The 24455-nt window shown below is 45.7% G+C and overlaps 1 protein-coding gene across 1 annotated transcript; it reads left to right on the forward strand.

Moving 5' to 3' along the window:
* Positions 1-12255: 12255 nt before the first annotated feature.
* CRX (cone-rod homeobox) lies at positions 12256-20053 on the forward strand. Its single transcript, XM_003406754.3, has 3 exons — positions 12256-12355; positions 14124-14275; positions 19406-20053. The coding sequence occupies exons 1-3, from the start codon at positions 12256-12258 to the stop codon at positions 20051-20053; spliced, it is 900 nt and encodes a 299-aa protein (XP_003406802.1).
* The last annotated feature ends 4402 nt before the right edge of the window (positions 20054-24455 follow it).

Genomic DNA, 24455 nt, shown 5'->3' on the forward strand with positions numbered 1-24455 from the left:
TCTGTGGTAATTTGTTGCAGTAGTCTTGGGGAATGAATAAAAAACCAGTCGCCAGAGTAGATTCTGACTCATGGTACCCATGTGTGCAGAGCAGAACTGCTCCATAGGGTTTTTAAGCATGTGACCTTTTGGAAGTAGATCGCCAGGCTTTCCTTCAGAGGTGCCTCTGGGTAGACTAGAACCTCCAAGCTTTTGGTTAGTAGCCGTGTGTGCTAACCATCTGCACCACGGAGGGACTCCTATTGAGCCCCCCTCAAAACCAAAAACCAAACCAGTTGCCATCAAGTTAACTGCAACTCATGGCAACTCCACGTGTACAGAGTAGAACGGTCCTCCACAGGGTTTTCAAGGCTGTGACCTTTCAGAAGTAGATTGCCAGGTCTTTCTTCCAAGGTGCCTCTGGGTGGGTTCGAATTGCCAACCAACCTTTTGGCTGATAAATCAGACAAAGACCATTGCCGTCAAGTCTATTCCGACTCATAGGGACCCTACAGGACAGAGTAGAACTGCCCCATAGGGTTTCCAAGGAGCACCTGGTGGATTCCAACTGCCGACCTTTGGTTAGCAGCCAAGCTCTTAACCACTGTGCCACCAGGGATCCTTTTGGCTAATAGCTGAGTATTTAATGCTTTGTACCACCCTGGGACTTCTGGGTCTGACAAAAAATGGGGGTGGTTTGTTGACTGAACAAGCATATATGGAACAAAAGTTTTATTCCAGGGTTTGGGAGAAAAGGGCCAGGCTGTAACTGCGCAGGAGGGAGCGAAGGTAGACAAGAGTGGGAACTGGCACATGGCGTGCAAGGCACTGGAGAATTGAGGGGCAGCTCATTGGTGAAGTGAAAAGCTCCAGCTCTAATGGCTTCCAGGAACAGAATCTCTCACTCCTGCTCAAATTAATGAAGGCAGCTCCTTGTTGTATTTTCTATAAAACTCTTAACATGGCTGAAAATTTTCTCTTCATTTACCCATTTATCCACTAATTGTCTGTTTCCTTCACTGAACCTTGATTTCTTCCCAGTGCCTGGCTTGTGGTCGGGTGCCTAAATATTTGCTGGTTAGGTGGATGCATGGACGACAGAATTAGAATCGAAGAGACACGTACACAGGGGATCAAGGTCTTGTGGCTGCAGAGGGAGGGAGGAAGGGTAGACTGTGGAGACTCCAAGGGGGCTGGAAATGTGGTGATTGGGAGAATCACGTTGCTGGTGAACTGACTATGTAGGGTAACAAAACTGCCTTGGAAGAAGCACAGCCAGAAAGCTCCTTAGAAGCCAGGATGGCCAGACTTCATCTCATGTACTTTGGACATGTTATCAGGAGGGACCAGTCCCTGGAGAAGGACATCATGCTTGGTAAGGTAGAGGGTCAGCGAAAAAGAGGAAGACCCTCAATTAAGATGAACTGACACAGTGGCTGCAACAATGGGCTCAAACATAGCAATGATTGTGAGGATGGCTCAGAACGGGCAGTGTTTCGTTCTGTTGTACATAGTGTCGCTATGACTCAGAACTGACTTGACGGCACCTAACAACAAGAATAACCCACCAGCCACTGCGCAGGAGAAAGATGTGGCAGTCTGATCCCGTGAAGATTACAGCCTTGGAAACCCTATGGGGCAGTTCTACTGTGTCCTCCAGGGTTGCCGTGAGCTGGAATCAACTCGATAGCAGTGGCTACAGGTGGAGGATGCACTTTGTGATTGGCTGCTAACCTAAAGGTTGGCGTTTTGAAATCACCCAGTGGGCTCTGTGGAAGAAGGCCTGGCGATCTGCTTCTGTAAAGATTACAACCTACAAAACCCTATGGGGCACAGCTCTACTGTGTAACACACGGGGTCACCGTGAGTCAGGGACCGACTCAGCGGTAACCAACAACTACAAAGGCTGCTTTTGGATTGCATCATTGCTGAGTTGGTTCGTTCAGAATCTAACTGTCCCAGGCATCCAGGTTTTCCTCCGTCCAATGGGGACACGGAGGAGACGGTGGGGGTTTCCCATTGAGGCTGGGGGGCAGAGGGAGGAGGGAAGTGAATTTGTCTGAGGTGGGGTTTTTGTTTTGAAGGGCTGACTGGAGCCAAGTGGTTCTGGATTTAAATCCTGCCCTTCCTTCTCACTGAGTGTGGCCTCGGGCCCTTCACATGAGTGAGCTGAGCCTCAGTGACGTCATCCGGAAAGCGGGGTTGATGACAAGCCAGTGAAATGAGACTTGCCCCATGGTGAGCTCAGGGGAGGGTGCTGGCCTCACCCTGCCTCTGAGGACCCAGGTAGCATTGCGGGTCAAGGGTGAGGCTCTGAAGAACTAGATGATGCCTGGTTTTCACCACCAACTACTCTGACAAGGATCACAATAGAGGGTCCTGGACAGAGAGGGAGAAAAAAGGTAGAACAAAATTGAAATTCACAAAAAAGACCAGACTTACTGGTCTGACAGAGACTGGAGGAACCCCTGAGACCATGGTCCCCAGAAACTCCGTTAACTCAGAACTGAAGCCACTTCCAAAGTCCACCTTTCAGTCAAAGATTAGACAGGCCTATAAAATAAACAATAACACATGTGAGGAATGTGTTTTTAGATCAATCAAGTATACGAGACGGTACGGGAAACACCTGCCCAAAAGGAAAGACTGAGAAGGCAGGAAGGGACAGAAAACCAGATGAATGGGAACAGGGAACCCAGGGTGGAAAGGGAAAAGGGGAGAATGCTGACACATTGCGGGGATTGCAACCAATGTCACAAAAATAATTTGTGTATAAATTTTTGAACAAGAAACTAATTTGCCCTGTAAACTTCCACCTAAACAACAATAAAATACTAAAAAAAAAAAAAAAAATGGTGAGGCTCAGAACCCAGAACCCAGATTGCCTGAGAGATCTGGATTCTATTCCTAGGTCTGCCACTCACTGCTCATGTGACCTCAGGAATTGATGGAACCTTCCTCAGCCTCTGTTTCCTCATCTGAAAAATGGATGTCCCTCTGTGGGGCTGCGATGAGTATCCTAAGAGGCTGTCTAGCTTGGTGGCCAGGAGGGCACAGGCTTGGGGGCAGACATGGCTCTGCCATTGACGTGTGTGACAGGACCAAGGACTCTACTTCTCTGAGCCTCAGTTTCCTCTTCTGTAAAGCAGGGATAATATTAGGACCTACCTTATGGGAGGTGGCTCAGTGGTTAAGAGCTCGGCTGGTAACCAAAGGTTGGCAGTTCAACTCCACCAGTCCTTCCTTGGACTCCCTATGGGGCAGTTCCACTCTGTCCTGTAGGGTCGCTATGAGTAGGAATTGACTTGATGTGATGGCATTGGGTTTTTTTTTTTTTAACCTCGTGGGAAGTTTTCACTGGGTGATGCAAATGGTTAAGTGCCGGACTACTAACCAACAGGTTGGCAGTTCAAACGCTCCCAGAGGTGCCTTGGAAGTCAGGCCTGGCCATCTGCTTCTGAAAGGTCCCAGCCTTGAAAACCCTGTGGAGCACTACTCTACTCGGTTACACATGGGGCTGCCATGAGTCAGAATCAACTCCATAGCACTAACAACAACATTCTTTGCTGAGATTTTGTTCCCAGTGTCTAAGGGGTAGGAGCCCTGGTTGTACAGTGGTTTAAGTGCTCAGATGCTAACTGAAAAGATCCCAGGCGAACCCACTAGCCACTCTGCGGGAGAAAGATGTGGCAGTCTGCTACTGTAAAGATTACAGGCTTGAAAACCCTATGGGGTGGATCTATTCTGTCCTATAGGGCGGCTATGTGTCATACTCAGCAGCAATGGGTTTTTTTAATGGGTGTGAGGGGTTGGGATGAATCCTGGTGGTGCAGTGGTTAAGAGCTCCGCTGGTAACCAAAAGGTCGACAGTTCGAATCCACCAGCCACTCCTTGGAAACCCTATGCGGCAGTTCTACTCTGTCCTATAAGGTTGCTATGAGTCAGAACCAACTCTAGGGCAATGGAAGGGGTTGGGAATTCTCTGGAGGACCTTATTGTTATCACTTGTTTGACCTTGAGCAGGTACTTTCCTCCTCCCGGGCTGTTTTCCCATCTGTAAAATGCGATAATCTCCATGTCTGCCCCGCCTGTCAGAACAATGGCTTAGTGGGAACCTGAACACCTCGGAGGTCAAAACCAGCCTCAGGCCTAATGGGTTGGCCCCCAGGGAGGGACACTGGTCTTCCTTGCTCCACCCTTTGGAAAAATGAAACATCATTGTCTTGAAAATCAACCGGAGTGGCAAAAGATTGAAAAAGGCATTTCAAAAATGAGCAGAGCATCTCCTGACTGGGGTCCCGTGATAAGCTGTATAAACTTGGTCTGTAAACACACAAAACAAAGAGGATAGCAAATGGCCCATCAACGTTGTGACCTACGACTCCGTTTCACTGATCAGCAGAGAAATGCCAATTAAAACCACACAGTGATAATTCCATGTGCCCAGGAAATTGCCAAAATGAAAGTCTGTGTTAGCGAGGATGTGGGACACCGTGTCGGCAGGCGAGTAAGGTACTACAGCCACTTTGAAAAACTGCCCCTCAGTCACCCCTCTCTCTGATCCTTGGTTCCCCCTCTCTCTGTCTCTTGGTCCCCCTCCTGCCTTCAGTTCCCCCTCTCTCTGACCCTTGGTTCCCCTTCTCTCTGTCTCTTGGTCCCCCTCCTGGCTTCAGTTCCCCCTCTCTCTGACCCTTGGTTCCCCTTCTCTCTGTCTCTTGGTCCCCCTCCTGCCTTCAGTCACCCCTCTCTCTGACCCTTGGTTCTCCCTCTCTCTGTCTCTTGGTTCCCCCCTGCCCTCAGTCTCCCCCCCCTCTGACCCTTGGCCCCCGTTATCTCTGACCCTTGACCTCCCTCCTTCTGTGGGATGTCAATGTTGTTGCTGTATGGAGTTGAGTGGATTTCGACTCACAGTGACCCTAAAGGACAGGTAGAATTTCCCCATAGTGTTTCCAAGGCTGTAGTCTTACAGAAGCAGACCACGGTATCTTTCTCCGGTGGGATAAACCCGTTGCTGTTGAGTTGATTCCAATTCACAGTGACCCTACAGGACAGAGTAGAACTGCCCCATAGGGTTTCCAAGGAGTGACTGGTGGATTCAGACTGCCGACCTTTTGGTTAGCAGCTGAACTCTTAACTACTGAGCCACCAGGGCGTCTCCTTTGGGATGTGGGATGATAATAGAACCTACCAATGAAAGGTAGAGATTGTTGTTGTAGTTGTGTTCCTTGAGGCTTATACACAAAGTATAAGTATCTGTGGAGTCAAGAAATCTTGGAGATCCTTATATCGTTAGCTGCCTCATCTTGTTGCAAACCCAGAAAAAGATTTTAATGGATGTTAGATATCGTTTATGTTGTTATTATTCTTTCCTGACATCTTGTCCACAAAGTACTTACTGGATGGCCAACGACTAGTTGTTGTTGTTAGGTGCTGTTGAGTTGATTTTCGATTCATGGCAACCCCATGTGACAGAGTGGAACTGCCCCATACGGTTTCCTAGGCTGTAATCTTCGATTCTGACTCATAGCAACCCTATAGGACAGATTAGAACTGCCCTATAGGGTTTACCAAGAAGCAGCTGGATTTGAACTATCGACCTTTGTTTAGCAGCTGAATGTTTAGCTACTGAGCCACCAGGGCTCCAGTCTTAACAGGAGCAGATCACCAAGTCATTTCTCCCGCGGAGCTGCTGGTCGGTTCAAACCACTGACTTCTTTCTTTGTTAGGAGCCGAGCGCTTTGCCACCGTGCCATCAGGCTCCTTCGGACGAGCAGGTAAACCCTCAATTCCTAGGAGTCATTAATTATCCTTATCAATTGCTTGAATGTGGGTAAACACCTTCCTCCCCCTGAGACTTAGTTTCCCAACCTATATAATAGGATCATCCTAACGTGAGAATTCTCAACCCTCCTGGAAAGACAACTGCTTAGCTGGGTAACCTCGTTCAGATTCAATGGTGAACACAGTGGAAGTTGGTGCTTTTGAGCAGATCTCAATTCAGGGTGACCCCATGTGTGTCAGAGTACAACTGTGCTCCATAGGGTCTTCAATGACTGTTTTTTTAGAAGTTGATCTCCAGGTCTTTCTTCCAAGATGCCTTTGGGTGGACTGGAACTGCCAACCTTTTGGTCAGCAGCTGAACACATTAATCATTTGTACCACCCTGGGACTCCAGGCAAAAATTTTGCTTACATTTTGCAAAATTTGTTCTTACGAGGGCAAGTTGATGAATCTCCCTGTTTCCACTTTCTCAGGTTCAACATTATTGCCCCTTGGAGAAGTGGAAGAGGGTAGAGGAAACCCAGGCTAGCGGGTTGGGAGAGCAGGGCCCAGCCTTGGAATGCTGGGTCCCCATTAGCAGCCTATAGGACCTTGAGTAGCTCACAGTGCCTGAGACTGAAGTTTTTCTTATTTTTATTTTATGAAAAAGATTTTGTAAATTTTCTTATGGAGCACTGGGTTTTGGTTTAGGGTGATGGAAAAATCACACTGTTAGTCAGTAAGGGTAGGGTCGCATAACTGATTATTGTAATTGCTGTCAATAACTTGTATACCCGTAAAAAGTTGAATTGGCAAACGTTGTGTGATAGATGGATTTTTAACAACTGCCCCCCAAAAAAAAGAGTACCTGCTGAGGCTGCTTATATGCAATCACACACTTGTATTTGGTTCCTTGGTTTGGAGGTACAGGGTTATGATTTCATGGAATACCCTGGTGGCATAGTGGTTAATGCTATGGCTCTAACCAAAAGCTCAGCAGTTCGAATCCACCAGGTGCTCCTTGGAAACTCTATGGGACAGTTCTACTCTGTCCTATAGGGTTGCTATGAGTTGGAATTGACTCGACGGCAATTTTTTTTTTTCTACTGGTTAATTGGCCTAATAGCATGTTCAGTGCTTCTGTTCTACCTCCTAGTTAGTTGCATAGTGCCTGGGGTCTTAAAAACTTGCTAGCAGCCATTTGAGGTACAACAATTGGTCTCTATTCTCCTGGAGCAACAAAGGAATGAGATTAAAAAATAAACCCTTTGCCATCAAGTCAATTCCAACTCATAGCTACCCTATAGGACAGAGTAGAACTGCCTCATAAGGTTTCCAAGGCTGTAAATCTTTACAGAAGAAGACTTCCACAACTTTCTCCTGTGGAGCAGCTGGTGAGTTTGAACCGTTGACCTTTTGGCTAGCAGCTGAGTGCATAACCACTGTACCACCAGGGCTCTTTAGAGTCAAGAATAGGAGGAGGAAATGAAATGTGTGACTAATTGCCTCCATGACAACTCTCCTTTACCAGGAGAACAGAAGAACTGGATGGCACCTGGCTACCATTACTGAACATATTGATCAGATTCTGTAGAAAAATTCTGATCAAAAAGGGAGAAATGCAGAACAGATTTTCAAATTCTCATGAAATCCAGATTTTCTGGAGCCGTGGAGGCTGGATGAATTCCTGAAACTATCACCCTAAGATGGTCTTTAAGCCTTAAGTCAAAAATATCCCCTGAACTCTTCTTAAAAGCATAGTTTAGCTTATCTAGCAAAGAATATCTGCCTTGAGCATTGTGCTTTCTTAAGATCTATCTTTACAGGATCAAACTGACAACAGCAACTCAAAAAGTTAGATAGGAAGCTAAAGGGGCAGTGACTTCATGTTAATGGGTGCAAAACAACTTGGAAAAATAAGGTGAGAATGGTTGCACAACTTGAATAACGTAATCAATGTCACTGAATTGTACAGGTGGAAATTGTTGAATTGGTGTATCTTCTGCTGTGTATATTCTCAATAACAGCAGCAAAGAAATTATAATAAAAATTTTTAAAATAAAATATATTTTTATAAAATATACTTTTATGTTTATAAAATAAAATTGAACATAGTAATACAGTCTCTACTTCTCAGGGTTGAGCTGAGAATTTAAAAACATCCTGCATAGAGAAGGAAACCTAGTGGCTTAGTGGTCAAGAGCCATGGCTACTCACCAAAAGGTTGGCGGTTCGAATCCACCAGGGGCTCCTTGGAAACTCTATGGGTTACTCTTTCCTACAGGGTCGCTATGAGTCAGAATCGACTCCGTGGCAACAGGCTTTTTTTTTTTTTTTTTTGGTTTTGCATAGAGAAGGCTTGTGTAGTAGTTATCTCTTGATGTGTAAATTACACCAAAATTTAGCAGCTTAAAACAATAAACATTTATTATTTCACAAGTTCTAAGAGTCAGGAATCCAGAAGTGGCTTAAAGGGATGATTCTGACTCAGGGCCTCTCATAAGGTTGCATTCAGGTGCTGACCATGGCTGTGGTCTCATCTGAAGGCTTGGCCGAGGCTGGAGAATCCTCACAACATGGCCGCTGGTTTTCCCCATAACGGATGAGCCAAGACAGCAAGGCAGAAGCTGCAATATGTTTTACAGCATAGCCTCAGAAGTCACACTCTTGTCGTTCCTGAAATATCCTATAGGTTACACAGGTCAGCCCTAATCAGCGTGGGAGGATATCACACAAGGGCGTGGATACCAGGAGGCAAGGATTATTGGCAGCCATCTTGAAGATAAGGAATGCTGATGGTGCAATGATTAAGTGCTCGGTTGCTAACTGAAATGTGGCTCTGTGGAAGAAAGGCCTGGTGATCTGTTTCCATAAAGGTTACAGCCAAGAAAACCCCATGGAGCTCAATTCCACTCTGTAACACACAGGGTCGCTATGAGTTGGAATTGACTGACGGCAACTAATACCACCACCACCATGCTTTAGGAACTGGGGATATAGCAAGAACAAAGACACACAGCATCTCTGTTTTTGTGGAATTGTATTTCTAGGTTTCAGTCAGAGAACTGACAATGAAGAAGGAAACATCAGACAGTATTAAGAATGCTGAGGAAAATGAATCGGGGTGATGTGATAATGAATGGGTTTACTTACACCAGGGCATGGTAGACACTCAAAAAACATTTACTGGATGAACAGGAGAAACTCAATTGATGATAAATAAAAAATATCCGTCAAGAGAAGGATGAAAAGAACAAGGATGAGAAGGAATGGAGGGAACAGGTATTAAAATAGATGCCATCCATTTTTTATTCATTTACTTATTTTTCTATTATTTTATTGGGAATGTTGGGAATACCACAGGAAATGAGATAAGCCCAGTCCCTGGTCTCAGGTAGCTGACAGAGTGGAATGAAACGGACAGGTAAACAAACATAGAAATACATTATTTTTTTTAATTTATTTTATTTGTTCTTGAGAATATACACAGCAGACCATACACCACCTCAACAATTTCTACTTGTACAGTTCAGTGACATTGATCACATTCTTTGAGTTGCACAACCATTCTCATCCTCCTTTTTCGAATTGTTCCTTCCCCCCATTAACATAAACTCACTGTCCCCTAAGCTTCCTATCTAACCTTTCAAGTTGCCGTTGTCAGTTTGATCCCATATAGTAGATGGTTCTTAAAAGAACACAATGCTCAAGGCAGACATTCTTTGCTAGTTAAGCTAAGCTATTGTTTGGTTTTAAGAAGACTGCAGGAGATATTTTTGGTTTAAGGTTTAAAGATTATCTCAGGGAGAAATATGTTATATATAACATATGCCATGTCTTGAAGGACAGGGGAGAGAAAATGTGTGCCTGTGTGTGTGTGTGTGTGTGTGTGTGCCATCTCCAGTTTAGAGTATTGCATGGCTCCCTGGGAAATTATGTCTCAGCTGAGACCTGGAGGATGTGGAGGAGAAAGGGGGCTTAGAGTGGGAAAGAGTCATTCCTGATCTGTTGTTGTCAACTTGTGTCGTGAGTGTCATGCATGTCAGAGTAGAACTGTGCTTCATAGAGTTTTCAAGGCTGTGACCTTTCAGAAGCAGATGACCAAGCCTGTTTTCCAAGGTGCCTCTGGGTGGGTTTGAATCGCCAACCTTTCAGCTAGTTGAGCGCTTAACCTTTCGTGCTTAACCGTTGGTAGAGCTATGTACTAGAGATCTTTTTAAATCAGTTCATGCCGAACAACCTTATTCTTTTTATTGGCTTCACAGCATCCCTTTGCATAGATGTGCCATAATGTACTTAGCTATTTCCTTTTTGGGTGGATATATAGGTTGCCTCCACATTTTGTCAATTATAAATATGTTTCATTAGAAATCCTAGTATTTACAAACCTCTTTTTGCAAATAACAATGACAAAAATAATCACCAAGAGTTATATGTTGTTGTTGGGTGCCATCTGTCTAGATGATTCTGACTCAGGGCAACCCCATGTGACAGAGAAGAACTGCCCCGATGTGTCTCCTAGGCTGTAATCTTTATGGGAGCAGATGGCCAGGTCTTTTCTCCTGTGAAGCCTCTGGGTGGGTTTGAACCATCAGCCGTTTGATTAGGAGTCGAGCACTTAACTGCTTCGCCACCAGGGCGTCTAACAGTTGTAGGGCACTTGCTTTGTGCATCGGGTGCTATTTTATGCACCTTAAACATTGGATCCTCACAACAACCTAGAAATGCTAGATTCATCCCCATTTCACAGTGAGGACACTGAGGAACATCCTGGAGGCGAATTGCCAGAACAAATGAAAGATGGTGCTTTACTTTAATAAAAGCTCCCAGTATGTTCCAATTTCCTCTGCCACGCACCCGATAAAGGAGTGGAAAGTCAATACTGCTGTTGTCGTTAGCTGCTGTTGAGTCAGCCCCTGACTCATGGTGACCCTGTATGTTACAGAGCAGAACTGCTCCCTAGGGTTTCCTAGGCTGTAATCTTTATGGAAGTGACCTTTCTTCCATGGAGCCGCTGGGTGGGGGGTTGAAGCACTAACCTTTGGGTTAGGCACCCATCTCAAACTGCTTGTGCACAGTGCACAAGTGCAACTATTTTGATCTTTGCCCAACTCATAGGTCAAAAACGGTCCCTTTGCTGTCGTTTTAATGTGCCTTTCCCTTACAGTGACCAGCCATCACGGTTTGTTGTGGGCTGTTCCAGTGTTAGCGCTGAAATCCCCACGTCATAGGAAGCCCCTTGTCCCGGTGGTCACCCTCGTCTCCTGGTGATGAGTGAGGCTGAATATCTTCTCCTGTGGTCATAAGGCAGAAAAGATCTTGGAGAAAGAAGTGGCAGAATCAGGCTTTTTTTTTAAGGGTAATGTACACACAAGGAGCCCTGGTGGCGCAGCGGTTAAGCACTCAGTTGCTAATTGAAAGGTTGTCCGTTTGAACTCACCCACTGGCTCTGAGGGAGAAAGACTTGGTGATCTGCTCCTGTAAAGGTTAAAACCAAACCAAACCAAACCAAACCCGTTGCTGTCGAGTCAGTTCGATTCTATTCCAACTCCTAGTGACCCCATAGGACAGGGTAGAACTGCCCCGTAGGGTTTCCAAGGAGTGGCTGGTGGATTCGAACTACTGACCTTTTGGTTAGCGGTGGGTCTCTTAACCACTGCGCCACCACAGCTCACCTAAAAATAACAGCCTAGGGGGCAGTTCTACTGTCACATGGGGTCTATGAATCACAACCGACTCCATGGCATTCAACAACAACCAAGTACACACTGATTCCGTATTTGTGACTCTGCCTCCTCGCTAACATTTTTTTGTAACCCCAAAGTCAATAGTTACGCTGCTTTTCAGGTCACTTGCGGACGTGCGCTTGCGCATGCACAGAGCAGAGGAAACTGGGTGGCTTGATGCGCACCTTTGCAATTGAGGTTGAACAAGGCTGGTTCTGTTTCCGCTATTTCAGCGTTCCAGGTGACTTTATAAACCGTACGCATAAAACCAAACCCGTTGCCGCGGAGTCAGCTCTGCACAGGACAACGGCAGTACTTTATTTCCAAGCAAAGTGACTGTAGGGTTACTGTGAGTCAGAATCGACTCGAGGGCAACGGGTTTGGTTTGGCTTGGTTTACAAAGTGAGCACTCAGTTATCTGTGGCGTTATCCTTTAACTGCTCTTTGTATTACGTTGAACTATATGGAATTGGTATTTCTACAGGCTAAACGTGAGCAATGTGGTGTTTCAACCGCATATGTCATGGGGTTGCCATGAAGCAGAAGAAACTCGCCAGCAGCTTGTCTTTTTTGGATGATGTCTTCAGCTCTCTGCTGAAACCTCAGTGAGGCTTCAATAGCCGGAAACACAGAGCTGTTTTGCAGTTGAGGAAATTAAGGCACAGAGAGGCGAAATCGATTGCTCAAGGTCATATAACTAAGCAGAGACTCAGGTCATGGGCAAGCGTTTGAGCTTCCCTGTTCTTCTCTTGCAGGCCCCCTGACCTGGAGCCCAGCATCCTGGAAGATCATGATGGCGTATATGAACCCGGGGCCCCACTATTCCGTCAACGCCTTGGCCCTGGGTGGTCCCAGTGTGGACTTGATGCACCAGGCTGTGTCCTACCCAAGTGAGTACAGTCATCCAGGCCACCCCAGGCTGACCCCACCTCTTGGGGGGGGTTCTTGGGGGTCTCTTGCTCTCTTTGATGAGCACCTGCAGGGGTGACATCAAGGCCATACACCAGCTGTATGTGTCTGTCTGCAAATGCAAAACAATACCACATGTCACTTAGAAGTCGTTAGTTGCTATTGAGTTGATTGCTACTGATGGCGACCCCAGGTGTGCAGACTAGAACTGCTCCATAGGATTTTCAAGGCCTTTTGGAAGCAGATCACGTCTGTCTTCCAAAGCACCTCTGAGTGGGTTTGAACTGCCAACTTTTAAGCTAGCAGTTGATCGCTTAACTGTTCGCATCCCCCAGGGACTCCAGATAGATAGATAAGTGCTGTCAAGTTGACTGAGACTCATGATGACCTTACATACAACAGAATGAAATGTTGCCCGGTCCCACATCATACTCACGATCGACAGCATATTCGAGTCCACCGTTGTGACTATTGTCCCAGTCCTTCTCACTGAGGGGCTCCTTCACCCTCACTGGCCGTAGATTTCACCAAACATGATGTCCTCCTCCAGTGATTGATCCCTCCTGATGATGTGTCCAAAGCAAGCCAGTCAGACAATATTCTGTTATGATCCAGGAAGTTTTCACTGGTTAATATTCAGAAGGAGATCACCAGGCCCTTCTTCCTAGCCTGTCTTAGTCTGGCAGCTCCATAGAAACCTGTCCACCATAGGTGACTCTGCCGGTATTTGAAATACTGGTGACATAGCTTCCAGCATCATAGAAACACACAAGCCACCACAGTAAGACAAACTGACAGATGGATTGTTGACAATTCACTGCTTAGGGATGTGGAAAAGCATAAGGACATTCATAGAAATTTCGGATGGCGGCTCCCTCTAGGGTGGGGGTGGGGACAGCAGCCTGGATGGAGAATCAAGAAGAATTTATATCTGTTAGCAAAGCAGCAAGGAGCTCAAACATAGCAACGATTGCGAGGATGGCGCAGGACCGGGCAGTGTTTTGTTCTGTTGTACACAGGGTTGCTATGGGTCAGAACCGACTCGACGGCACCTAACAACAGCAGCAGCAGCAGTGCTTTATTTCTAAGCCCAGTAATTTGTGGCATTATTCTTATACCTGCTTTTTGTATTATGTTGAACTACACGGAATCGCCATTCTTATGAACTAAAATTGGTTGAACATCAGCAATGTCATATTTCAGCTGCATAGTACCAAGATGTTGTTGTTGTGTGCTGTTCAGCTGATTCTGACTCATAGCGACCTTATAGGACAGAGGAGAACTGCCCCATAGGGTTTCCAAGGCTGTGATCTTTATGGAAGCAGAATGCCACATCTTTCTCCCTCGGAGCTGCTGGGTGGGTTCGAACCACAACCATTCCTTCGCTTAGCAGCCGAGTGCTTAACTGTTGCACCACCAGGGCTCTCTGCATAAGTTTTAGTGCATAATAAATTTCAGAAGGGGAAAGAAAAACTCACGTGCCTCCTTACACGGCTAACACCAATTTCTCTCAGGATGAGGCCTGAACCCCAAAATGAAAAAAGTGTACCCCATTTTCTGGGGGACAAAATGAGGTCTAGAAGGACAGGGAATGGGAGCATCCATAGTCTGGACAGATAGACACCCAGAAAAGGCTTCTTGAGTCCCCACCCGACCTCACAGCCTCACCCCAGGTGTCCTGGCACCCATAGAGGACGAGAGTGGGAGGCTGGGTTGCCTGAGTGCTTCATGTTCCTGTTCCCACCTCAGGCGCCCCAAGGAAGCAACGGCGGGAGCGGACCACCTTTACCAGGAGCCAACTGGAGGAGTTAGAGGCCCTGTTTGCCAAGACCCAGTATCCGGATGTGTATGCCCGTGAGGAGGTGGCTCTGAAGATCAACCTGCCTGAGTCCAGGGTTCAGGTGGGATGTTCTGGTCCCTGGGCTCCTCCTGGACCATATAAGACTTCCATGGACCTTTCTGGTACCCAGGGTGGAGGGCGGAGGGAGGGGTCATAGAGTAACAGCCAACATTATGAAGTGGCCTAAAGCCTCCTCCCATTATTTTACTGATCTCTCTTGCCACTCTCACCCTTTCTCATTTTACTCCAGCCACACTGACCCCTGGATCTTCCTCTAATGTGCCTTCTGAACATTCGCCTGCCTTAGGACCTTTGCACTCTCTGTTCCTGCTATCTGAAATGCTTATCCCTCAGATAACCACATGGCTTTCCCTATCACTTTGTTTAAGTCTTTGTTCAAGGGCTGTTTTATTAATGAAACCTATACAATACTGACTTTTTTTTTTTTTTATACAATACTGACTATAGGGTCGCTATGAGTCGGGATCAACTCAACGCCAATGGGTTAGGTTTTTTTTTGGTTATACTGACTATTGCACGTAAAATTGCAACCTTCTACCACTGCAGTCCTTCTGCTCCCCCTTATCCTGCTCAGTGGTTTCCTTCCATAATATTTATCACCTCCAAAAATACAATATGATTTACTTACCTACTGTTTATTTATAATTTGTGTCCCTCAACTAGAATGTCAGTTCCACTGAGGTATCCACAAAGGAGCAGAAGATGGTTAACAATGTCTGTAGTTTATTAAAGGATTCCTGGTGGCACAGTGCTGAAAGGTTAGCAGTTTGAACCCACCAGCTGCTCTGTGGGAGAAAGGTGTGGCAATCTTCTCCCATAAAGATTTACAGCCTTGGAAACCCTATGGGACAGTTCTACTTTGTCCAGTAGGGTCGCTATGAGTCAGAATCAACTCAGTGGCAATAGGTTTTTTTTTTTTTTCATAGTTTATTAATTCATGCTTATTAACTGATTGAATGCATGCACAGATGGATGGATGTATGGATATTATGTATGTATGGGTAGATAAATGTATGTATTTATGACTGATGGATGGATAGATGGATATATGTGTGACTGAATGGATGAATGGGTGGATGGGTGGATGGATAGCTGAATGTATATTATTGTTGTTAGGTGCCGTCGAGTCGGTTCCAACTCATAGCGACCCTATGCACAACAGAACGAAACACTGCCCGGTCCTGAGCCATCCTTACAATCGTTGTTATGCTTGAGCTCATTGTTGCAGCCACTGTGTCAATCCATCTTGCAGAGGGTCTTCCTCTTTTCTGCTGACCCTGTACTCTGCCAAGCATGATGTCCTTCTCCAGGGACTGGTCCCTCCTGACAACATGTCCAAAATATGTAAGACGCAGTCTCGCCATCCTTGCTTCTAAGGAGCATTCTGGCTGTACTTCTTCTAAGACAGAATTGTTTGTTCTTTTGACAGTCCATGGTATATTCAATATTCTTCGCCAACACTACAATTCAAAGGCGTCAATTCTTCTCCAGTCTTCCTTACTCATTGTCCAGCTTTCACATGCATATGATGCAGTTGAAAATACCATGGCTTGGGTCAGGCGCACCTTAGTCTTCAAGGTGACATCTTTGCTCTTCAACACTTTAAAGAGGTTCTTTGCAGCAGATTTACCCAATGCGATGCATCTTTTGATTTCTTGACTGCTGCTTCCATGGCTGTTGATTGTGAATCTGTGGAAAATGAAATCCTTGACAACTTCAATCTTTTCTCCTTTTATCTTGATGTTGCTCGTTGGCCCAGTTGTGAGAATTTTTGTTTTCTTTATGTTGAGGTGTAATCCATACTGAAGGCTGTGGTCTTTGATCTTCACTAGTAAGTGCTTCAAGTCCTCTTCACTTTCAGCAAGCAAGGTTGTGTCATCTGCATAACGCAGGTTGTTAATGAGCCTTCCTCCAATCCTGATGCACCGTTCTTCTTTGTATAGTCCAATTTATCAGATTATTTGCTCAGCATACAGATTGAATAGGTATGGTGAAAAAATACAACCCTGACTCACAGCTTTCCTGACTTTAAACCAAAGAGTATCCCCTCGCTCTGTCCGAACAACTGCCTCTTGATCTATGTAAAGGTTCCTCATGAGTACAATTAAGTGTTCTGGAATTCCCATTCTTTGCAATGTTATCTATAATTTGTTATGATCCACACAGTTGAATGCCTTTGCATAGTCAATAAAACACAGGTAAACATCCTTCTGGTATTCTCTGCTTTCAGCCAGGATCCATCTGACATCAGCAATGATATCCCTGGTTCCATGTCCTCTTCTGAAACTGGCCTGAATTTCTGGCAGTTCCCTGTCGATACACTGCTGCAGCCGTTTTTGAATGATCTTCAGCAAAATTTTGCTTGCATGTGATATTAATGATATTGTTCTATAATTTCCACATTCGGTTGGATCACCTTTCTTGGGGATAGGCATAAATATGGACCTCTTCCAGTCAGTTGGCCAGGAAGCTGTCTTCCATGTTTCTTGGCATAGACGAGTGAGGACCTCCAGTGCTGCATCTGTTTGTTGAAACATCTCGATTGATATTCCATCACTTCCTGGAGCCTTGTTTTTCTCCAGTGCCTTCAGAGCAGCTTGGACTTCTTCCTTCAGGAACCAATGGGGTTCCTGATCATATGTCACCTCTTGAAATGGTTGAACATTGACTAATTCTCTTTGGTATAATGACTCCATGTTTTCCTTCCATCTTCTTTTGATGCTTCCTGCGTTGTTTAATATTTTCCCCATGGAATCCTTCACTATTGCAACTCAAGGCTTGAATTTTTTCTTCAGTTCTTTTAGCTTGAGAAACACCGAGCGTGTTCTTCCCTTTTGGTTTTCTATCTCCAGCTCTTTGCACATGTCATTATAATACTTTACTTTGACTTCTCAAGCCGCCCTTTGAAATCTCCTGTTCAGTTCTTTTACTTCATCAATTCTTCCTTTTGCTTTAGCTGCTTGACTTTCGAGAGCAAGTTTCAGAGTCTCCTCTGGCATCCATCTTGGTCTTCTCTTTCTTTTCTGTCTTTTCAGTGGCCTCTTGCTTTCTTCATGGATGATGTCCTTGATGTCATTCCACAACTTGCCTGGTCTTCGGTCACTGGTGTTCAATGCATTGAATCAATTCTTCAGATGGTCTCTAAATTCAGGTGGGATATACTCAAGGTCATATTTTGGCACTCGTGGACTTGCTCTGATTTTCTTCAGTTTCAGCTTGAACTTGCACATGAGCAATTGATGATGTGTTCCATGGTCGGCCCCTGGCCTTGTTCTGACTGATGATATTGAGCTTTTCCACCGTCTCTTTCTACAGATGTAGTCGATTTGATTTCTGTGTATTCCATCTGGTGAGGTCCATGTGTATAGTCACGTTTATGTTGGTGAAGGAAGGTATTTGCAATGAAGTCATTGGTCTTGCAAAACTCTATCATTCGATCTCTGGCATTGTTTCCCTCACCAAGGCCATATTTTCCAACTACTGATCCTTCTTCTTTGTTTCCAACTTTCGCATTCCAATCACCAGTAATTATCAATGCATCTTGATTGTGTGTCCAATCAATATCAGACTGCAGCAGCTGATAAAAATCTTCTATTTCTTCATCTTTGGCCTTAGTGGTTGGTGCGTAAATTTGAATACTAGTCGTATTAACTGGTCTTCCTTGTAGGCATATGGATATTATCCTATCACTGACAGCGTTGTACTTCAGGATAGATCTTGAAATGTTCTTTTTGATAATGAATGCAACACCATTCTTCTTCAGGTTGTCATTCCCAGCATAGTAGACTATATGATTGTCGGATTCAAAATGGCCAATACCAGTCCATTTCAGCTCACTAATGCCTAGGATATTGATGTTTATGCGTTCCACTTTATTTTTGATGATTTCCAATTTTCCTAGATTCAAACTTCATGCATTCCAGGTTCTGATTATTAATGGATGTTTGCAGCTGTTTCTTCTATTTTGAGTCATGCCACATCAGTAAATGAAGGTCCTGAAAGCTTTACTCCATCCACATCATTAAGGTTGACTCTACTTTGAGGAGGCAGCTCTTCCCCAGTCATCTTTTGAGTGCCTTCCAACCTGGGGGGCTCATCTTCCAGCACTATATCAGACAATGTTCCACTGCTATTCATAAGGTTTTCACTGGCTAATGCTTTTCAGAAGTGGACTGCCGGGTTCTTTTTCCTAGTCTGTCTTAGTCTGGAAGCTCAGCTGAAACTTGTCCTCCATAGGTGACCTTGCTGGTATCTGAAAACCGGTGGCATAGCTTCCAGAATCACAGCAACACTCAAGCCCCTACAGTATGACAAACTGACAGACACGTGGGAGAGATGAATGTATATATACATATGTATAATTGGATGGAAGGATGAATAGATGAATGTATGTATGTATAATTGAATGGATGAATGGGTGGATGGGTGAATGACGGGATGTGTGTGTATGTATGTATAGTTGCATAATTGTATGTACATATGTGTGTATAATTGGATGGATAGTTGAATGTATACCCTCTCCTCACTTATTGACGTGTTTAGGTTCCAGAGACCAGGTCGTTATGTGAAATTGATGTTATATAAAAATGGAGGATGACCACATCATATCACAAAATTAAGGGTGATTATATCATTATATAACTGTCAGATAACATCATTACATAACTGCCAAAGCACTGAGAATCTTGGCTAAGCCAAGGTGTTGCAACCTTAACCATCACTGCCAGTGTTACTCTTGCCTTGCACCTCAGTGTTTCTTCCTGCTGGAAGTACATCAATGAGCAAAATAGTCAGATTTTTTACTGTTGTTGTAAATACGAAATATCAGATAATGAGATAGTTGATAAGTGAGAAGGTATATATATGCATGTATGATTGGATGGATAGATGAACGTACGTAAGTACTGTGTATGATTGGATGATTGAATGGACGAATGGGGGACGGAAGAATGACTGGATGGATAGATGAATATATGTATGTATGTATAGATGGGTGAGTGGATGGATGGATGGATGGATGGATGGATGGATGAATGGAGTGTCACATAATTGAATGCAAGGTGGAAAAGTGTGAAGCTGACATCGCTCACTGATAAGCATTATCATTCCTGAGCACCACGAAGGCTCTTCTGGGCCTCTTCCACACTCAGTCTCCCTTCTTACTCCCCAGGTTTGGTTCAAGAACCGCAGGGCTAAATGTAGACAGCAGCGGCAACAGCAGAAACAGCAGCAACAGCCTCCAGGAGGATCATCCAAGGCTCGTCCTGCAAAGAGGAAGGCAGGCACATCCCCCAGAGCCTCCACAGATACCTGTCCAGACCCCCTGGGCATCTCAGATTCCTACAGCCCACCTCTACCTGGCCCCTCAGCTTCCCCCACCACAGCAGTGGCCACCGTGTCCATCTGGAGTCCGGCCTCAGAGTCCCCTTTGCCTGAGGCCCAGAGGGCTGGGCTAGTGGCCTCAGGGCCTGCCCTGACCTCGGCCCCTTATGCCATGACCTATGCCCCAGCCTCTGCTTTCTGTTCGTCCCCCTCAGCATATGGGTCTCCAAGCTCCTATTTCAGTGGCCTGGATCCCTACCTTTCTCCCATGGTGCCCCAGTTGGGGGGCCCAGGTCTCAGCCCCCTGTCTGGCCCTTCTGTGGGGCCATCCCTGGCTCAGTCTCCCACTTCCTTATCAGGCCAGAGCTATGGCACCTACAGCCCTGTGGACAGCTTGGAATTCAAGGACCCCACAGGCACCTGGAAATTCACCTACAACCCCATGGATCCTCTGGACTATAAGGATCAGAGTGCCTGGAAGTTTCAGATCTTGTAGAAGATATTCTCTCCATCTGGCCTCAGGACCCTCTCTTGTCTAACTCTACCTCCCTGCAGCTTAGATTCTCGGACAGCATCTCTGAGAAAGCAACAGGAACTTGAGTCCTTCTAAAGCAGTGGCCTCCTTGGCTTCATGTTCAGTTTAGCTCAACACAGTCCACCCCTTTCCTCCCTAAGGAGAAGATCCTCTCTCTCCTGGTCCTGGACCTCTCAACAAGTCCTAGGAATTCTCTCAATCCCAACACCATCTGATGTGGACAGTGCCTGGCATATCAGTCTATAAGCCCCAGACTCCAGAAACTGGTGCTGAGAACTGGTCCTGAAAAGAAAGTAAACTCAACTTGCAGTTGATTTAGGGTCTTATTTGGATCAGAATCACTGCATCCTTGAAGAAACAATGTTGGCCATTGCAGTCGTGTGCGCTCAGGTTGATTCTGACTCCCCGCAACCCCATGTGACAGAGTAGAACTGCCCCATAGGGTTTCCTAGGCTGTTTTTTTTTTTTTTTAATCTTTATGGGAGCAGATCGCCAGGTCTGTCTTTGCAGAGCCACTGGATGGGTTTGAACCACCAACCTTTTCGTTAGCAGCCGAGTGCATAACTGTTGTGCCACCAGGAGAAACATGTACGGAGGCTCGATTCTTTAACTTTCCATTTGGACATTTCTTTAGCATATGGCTAGGGAACCTTCTAGAAATTCCAAAGACAGACTTTAGGAGGCCCCATCAAGAAACCTAGGCCAGTTATATGGTTATGTTAAAAACCCATTTGAGAATTTTACAGACTTCACAAATGTCAGGTTTACATGGTATGTTTAGGGGACTGCTTTTTTTCCCCTCTTAGTTTCTTCTTAAAGACATTTGATTGTTCATCTGCTCATTCATTAGAACATTGGTTTGGGGATGGGCATATTTGGTAGGAAAATGGATGGGAAGTTGCCTGTTCTAGCCCTAATTTTTTTTCTTTTCTTTTTGAATTTTCTAAAGATAACTTTCACCCAAACGTTGGTGGAATTGGAATAGTTGCAATTGATAGTTGACAGTTGCTATTGAGTCGATTCCGATTCATGGTGACCCCATGTGTGCAGAGTAGAACTCCATAGGGTTTCAAGGCTGTGACCTTTCAGAAGCAGATTGCCAGGCCTGTCTTCTGAGGTGCCTCTGGGTGGGTTCAAACCACCAAGCTTCTGGCTAGTAGTCAAGTGTTAACCATTGGTGCTACTGTACCAAATGTAGTTGTGGGCATTTCAAAGAGATGAGGCAGGTAGATATGCTTCTCATCTGTAAATATACAGAAGACGGGGAGAGAGAAATGGATTTGGAGGCAACTCTGAATCTCAAACATATATCCCCTCTTATAGATTTTTGTTTTCAGTTTTGATTACGGCATTGGAAAATAGAGCTTGGCTTGAGGACATTTTTTTGGAGGTGGTACCATATTTCTTTAAATACCATTTCACCCGCAGTACAGAGACAAGCTCTGTGAGAATTTTAAGAAGGATTCAGGCATTTTGACACTCCTGGAAGTTTGGTAAGGAGCTCTGGTGGCACAGAGATGGCATAAGATAGATGCTAAGACACATGGAGCTGTCCAAGGAACCAGGAAGCGGAAGCTGAAAAGAGACAAGGACTTTCCCCAAAGCCGAGAGAGAAAGCATTCCCCTAGAGCCAGTGCTCTGAATTCGAACTTCTAGCCTCCTAAACTGTGAGAAAATAAATTTCTATTTGTTAAAGCCACCCACTTGTGGTATTTCTGTTATAGCAGCACTAGTTAATGAAGACAGGGGTCTTCCAAGACTTCTTTAGGAGCCAGACAGAACGAGGCATTGAATCTGATCAGGAGGCTCCAAGTTCATTTCCCTGGGCTAGCCCTGCTTCCCTTAACGCAGCCTCTTTAGCTGTACGCTGGGCATGTCAAAGGTTCTGCTTTCTAAAACCAGGAAGGGTGGCAGGGACATGGGAACAGCAGGAAGAGGCCAGGAGCCCCCCTTGTTCTCTGTCAGCCTCTCTGTCCTTCCCTTTCCCACTCGCGAGAACCCCAAGTCCCCCTTCCCTGGTCGCTCACAGAGTGAAAACGATTAAAGTGTTGAATCTCATTCAAAGTCTGGGTGTTTTTATTTATTTATTTACTTATCAAATGTGGAGAATTTTTTAAAAGCTGACCTCATTAGAGGCATTGCCTAAGATACAGCCCTGTGTTATGAGAGTGATGGCAGCCAGTCTATCCTTCTGTTCAGCGTTGTGGTTGTTAGTTACTGTTGAATCAATTCTGACTTGTGGGGACCCCACGCATGTGCAGAGTAGAGCTGTGCTCCAGAGGGTTTTCAAGGCAGAGACCTTTTGGGAGGAGATCACCAGGCCTGTCTTCCTAAAGTCTGGGTGTTTTGTTTTTATTTTATTTGTTTAAATCTCCATACTTTTCCTGGAAGGGTAGAGCAAGAAGGAAGAGACAAGGATTGCTCTAACTTTTCTCCCTCTCCCCCACCTTCTACCTCTGAGGGCGTGAGTCAACACATATGGTTTTCTCTGTCTCAGCGTTGTCTTTCCGCACTATGCCTTTAAAACTGTTAAACGGGAATATGGGTTCCAGGGCCAGCTGTCACCCTCAGCCCTCTGTGACCTCACAGGGACTCCCAGTCCCCCTTCCATTGGCGGGCTGTGGGGTATGGAGTTTAATGATAACAGCTCGTACCTTGGTCAGCCATTGAGAACCCTGTGGAGCACAGTTCTGCTCTGACACACATAGGGTTGCCGTGAATCGGAGTTGACTTGATGGCCGCTGGTTTAACTGGCCCAGGCTGAGAGCAGAGTGAAGATCAGGGACCTGGGGAAACTTTGCCTAAGCAAAGTTTGGTTAAGAAGCATTTGTTCCTATTAATCAGTGGGGACCAGTGCCAAATTACCCAGTAAGAAAGGTGCACACGGGTTTACTTGTGCTCACTTACTAATCTGTAGTGAACAATTTCACCTGTTTTTCAGCACATCAAAGGTGTGTGAAATGGTTCAGTAGAGATTAGTAAGTGAGCACAAAAGCCCCTGTATACCTTGCTTACTGGTTAATCTGACGCTGTGGGGGGTGGGGGGGTGGGGACTAGCAGTTCAGCTAATCACTTAGGAGGAAACGGATAGGAATTTGGAGGGTCTGTGATTGGCCTAGGAGTCCCTGGTTGGTGCAAATGGTTAACGTACTCGGAAGCTAACCGAAAGGTTGGAGGTTGGAGTCCACCCAGAGGCGCCTTGGCCTGGCGATCTATTCCCGAAAAACCAGCCATTCGGAACCCTGCGGAGCACAGTTCTACTCTGCCTCACACGGGGTCTCCACGAGTTGGGGTTGACTTGGTGGCCACTCGTTGGTTCTTCAGGGGTGGCTGCTCCAGCCCCTCCTTGCATTTCTTCTCTCCCCTCCATTTTTTTTTTTTTTTTTTTTGGTGTTCTGCCTTTCACTCCATGTATCCCTCCTCACCTCTTTCTTGCTTTCTCAGGTTTGAGTATTTATCTCCTCCTCTCCCCTTCCCCCCTCTTTCCCTCACCCCCATATGTCCTCCCTCCCCAGCTGTTTCCTCTGTCCCTGACCAGAACTAATTTAGCAAATGCTCCCTCCAATCCTCTTATGTCAGTCCAGCCTCAGCAGAATGGCAGGGAATTAGTGGTGATAAGGTTCAAACTCAGGGAGCCCTGGTGGTGCAGTGGTTAAGCGCTCAGCTGCTAACCAAAGGCAGGCAGTTTGAATGCACCAGCCACTCCGAGGGAGCACATGTGGCAGTCTGCTTCTGTAAAGATTACAGCCTTGAAAGCCCTATGGGGGCAGTTCTACTCTGTCCTATAGGGTTGCTATGAGTTGGAATAGACTTGATGGCAAAGGGTTTGGTGTTTTTGGTTAGGTACAAACTCATGACCCATGGGGAGGGGACTGCGTGGAGACAGCTAAGGTTTAACTAAATCATGCCGTCCCCCACTTCTATCCCCCTCACCATGAAATCATGCCTGAGACACACGATATTAATAAAATCACAGGGAAGCTCTTTATCAAGAGCTTACTATGTGCCAGCCACTGGTAAACATGTCCTGTGTATTATACTTAGGCACTGAATCTTCACCATGACTCCATGAGCTAGGGGCCACCATGTGCCCTCCGCTGGTTTTACAGACCAGGAGAAGTTAAGTAACTTTCCCAGGGCCAAGACGATCCAGTCCCAGTCTTCCTGGTGCTTCTTCAAAGCAGTTGCCCTTGGAATGATTTGTTGCCCAGTCGATTTCAAATCATGGTGACTCCGTGTGTATCAGAGTAGAAATGGGCTCCATAGAGTTTTCAATGGCTGATTTTTCAGGAGATTGCCAGGCCCTTATTCTGAGGTGCCTCTGGGCAGACTTGAACTGTCAACCTTTTGGTTAGCAGCCGAG

Source organism: Loxodonta africana, chromosome 11 (assembly GCF_030014295.1).
Source record: "Loxodonta africana isolate mLoxAfr1 chromosome 11, mLoxAfr1.hap2, whole genome shotgun sequence".
Lineage (NCBI taxonomy): Eukaryota > Metazoa > Chordata > Mammalia > Proboscidea > Elephantidae > Loxodonta > Loxodonta africana.

Coding starts and splice junctions, on each gene's coding strand:
- CRX (XM_003406754.3), top strand. CDS start 12,256: ATGATGGCGTATATGAACCCGGGGCCCCACTATTCCGTCAACGCCTTG. Junction 12,356..14,123: donor CCAGGCTGTGTCCTACCCAA/GTGAGTACAGTC, acceptor TTCCCACCTCAG/GCGCCCCAAGGAAGCAACGG. Junction 14,276..19,405: donor TGCCTGAGTCCAGGGTTCAG/GTGGGATGTTCT, acceptor CTTACTCCCCAG/GTTTGGTTCAAGAACCGCAG.